Below are 2,400 nucleotides of genomic sequence, written 5' to 3'. Positions count from 1 at the left end.
TCTCTCTCTCTCTGTCTATGTCTCTGTCTCTCTCTTTCTCTCTCTGTTTCTCTGTCTCTCTGTCTCTCTGTCTCTCTCTCTCTCTGTCTATGTCTCTCTCTCTCTCTGCATCTCTCTCTTTCTCTCTCTCTGTCTTCATCTCTGTCTTAATCTCTGTCTCTCTGTGTCTCTCTCTTTTTCTCTCTCTTGATCTTTCTCTCTCTCTCGATCTTTCTCTCTCTCTATCTTTCTCTGTCTCCCAGGTTGAGTACAGGAGAGGGGGACGGTGCGTGGTGTCCTGCAGGAGCAGTGTTCCCCAGTGCTTCAGAGTACCTCCAGGTCAGACATGGGCTACAGCCACATACTATATGTGAAGGATTCTCTGTTTCCATTGGCTAGAGGTGCAATCATCCTACCAATACTCACATTTCATTGGGTTAGAGTTTGTGTTTTATTTAATCAAGGTAGAAGTTTCCTAGCTTCCCAAGTTTCCCTGTGTTGGAGGTAGAGGGTTAGGATGGTCCTGAGGGTCAGAGCACTACATTACAACTGACCTTGGATCAGTGACTAGAGACGTCTTGTTCTCTCTCTTCCAGGTGGACCTGCGCTCACTGCACTTCCTGGCTCTGGTGGGTACCCAGGGTCGCCATGCCGACGGGCACGGCCAGGAGTTTGCCCGCAGCTACCGGCTCCGTTACTCCCGAGACGGACGCACCTGGATCACCTGGAAGGACCGCTGGGGGCAGGAGGTAAAGAGAAGTGTGTGTGTGTGTTTTATCTATTTAATGTATCTCTCTCCCCTTGGCTCTGCTTCTCTGACTCATTCCATCATTTCTGTCTTATGCTAAACTTTTATTCAGCCACCCACTCACAACATCCTTGAATCTCACTAGTTTCCAACACAAAGAAGAGAGATGCTCAGTGGGTCATGTGATGCACCTGTCTGGCTCACCTGTGTACCTCAACGATTCCACCTACGATGGCAGCGTAGAGTCAGGGTAGCATCATCCTCCTTCTCAGCTCTGTGGGTATTGGCTGGCTACTTGAGATTGTGCCTTCGTCTCGTTGGCTTTAGTTGGGTCCCACACAAATGCAACTTTTCCCCAGGTTGTCGCTGTAAAGAGAATGTGTTCTCAGCCAACCTACCTGGTATGATGATATGGATGAATATATAAAGGAACTAGTAGCTAGCTGAACATGGCCTCCATCGTCTGCGGCCCCTCCGGTGCTGCTCTGCTCCTGGACTCATCCCATCTGTTAGTAGTGAACAGGGCCTTAGTGAGCCGCAGTCAGCCAAATGCCTTTAGTCTGTCATACACACACACGAAACCCTCCTCTACCCAATGTTTATTTTCTCTGTCCACCTAATCGATAAGAATGAATGATCTGGTGTATGATCTTTATTTGCTGAGGGAGTTGTACTCTGTTTCAAGACTGTATTGTCCAGGGATGGGGGAAAGTAGGGAGGTTATATTCACATATGCCTTTTTAATGGGGCACAACTGTTTTCATAGCGGGTGAGCTAACGTTTTGAGCAACCCAGACCTATATACAGCAGTGTGTGTGTGTGTGTGTGTGTGTGTGTGTGTGTGTGTGTGGTGTGTGTGTGTGTGTGTGTGTGTGTGTGTGTGTGTGTGGTGTGTGGTGTGTGTGTGTGTGTGGTGTGTGTGTGTGTGTGTGTGTGTGTGTGTGTGTGTGTGAGAAAGCTGAGACTAGAGTCTGAGTTGTGTGTACGTGTGTGTGTGTGTGTGTGTGTGTGTGTGTGTGTGTGTGTGGTGTGTGTGTGTGTGTGTGTGTGTGTGTGTGTGTGTGTGTGTGTGTGTGTGTGTGGTGTGTGTGTGTGTGTGTGTGTGTGTGTGTGTGTGTGAGAAAGCTGAGACATAGCAGTCTGAGTTGTGTGTACGCGTGTGCACATGTGTGTGTGTGTGTGTTGTGTGTGTGTGTGTGTGTGTGTGTGTGTGTTGTGTGGTGTGTGGTTGTGTGTGTGTGTGTGTGTGTGTGTGTGGTGTGTGTGTGTGTGTGTGAGAAGCTGAGACATAGCATCTGAGTTGTGTGTACGCGTGTGCACATGTGTGTGTGTGTGCACTTCTGTATATGTCTGGATGTGGGTGTGTGCATGTCTCTGCGTGTCACATGTACAATGTATGATGTGTGTGCCTTGGCTGTGTACAGTATATGTATCGGTGTAATAATGTGTACTGTATGTGTTTAGGGTTCAGTTTGGAGGCCTGGGCCAGCTGTTTGACGTGTGTTAGGAGGGGATGACTTCACAGAGACCAAGGAGCTGAGGGTGTGGCCGGGGTATGACTACCTGGGCTGGAGCAGAGAGGGCTCTGGGGCAGGGAGCGTTGACATCGAGTTCCACTTCGAAAAGACACGCAGCTTCCACACCATGCAGGTAAGAGGATGTGTGTGTGTGAG

At 49.1% G+C, this 2,400-nt stretch overlaps 1 protein-coding gene across 1 annotated transcript in view; it reads left to right on the top strand.

The window, feature by feature from the left end:
* LOC112070207 (epithelial discoidin domain-containing receptor 1) overlaps positions 1-2,400 on the top strand; it is a 32,201-nt gene that overhangs the window by 6,360 nt on the left and 23,441 nt on the right. Inside the window, 5 exon segments of the mRNA XM_070438873.1 lie at positions 243-318; positions 576-808; positions 810-977; positions 2,192-2,223; positions 2,226-2,377. Of these exon segments, the coding sequence (XP_070294974.1) occupies positions 243-318; positions 576-808; positions 810-977; positions 2,192-2,223; positions 2,226-2,377 (661 nt within the window).

The sequence above is a fragment of the Salvelinus sp. IW2-2015 genome, unplaced genomic scaffold (genome assembly GCF_002910315.2).
Source record: "Salvelinus sp. IW2-2015 unplaced genomic scaffold, ASM291031v2 Un_scaffold1255, whole genome shotgun sequence".
In the NCBI taxonomy this organism is placed as follows: domain Eukaryota; kingdom Metazoa; phylum Chordata; class Actinopteri; order Salmoniformes; family Salmonidae; genus Salvelinus; species Salvelinus sp. IW2-2015.
Note: the sequence above shows the minus strand (reverse complement) of the source record. Positions and strands in the feature narration are given on the sequence as shown.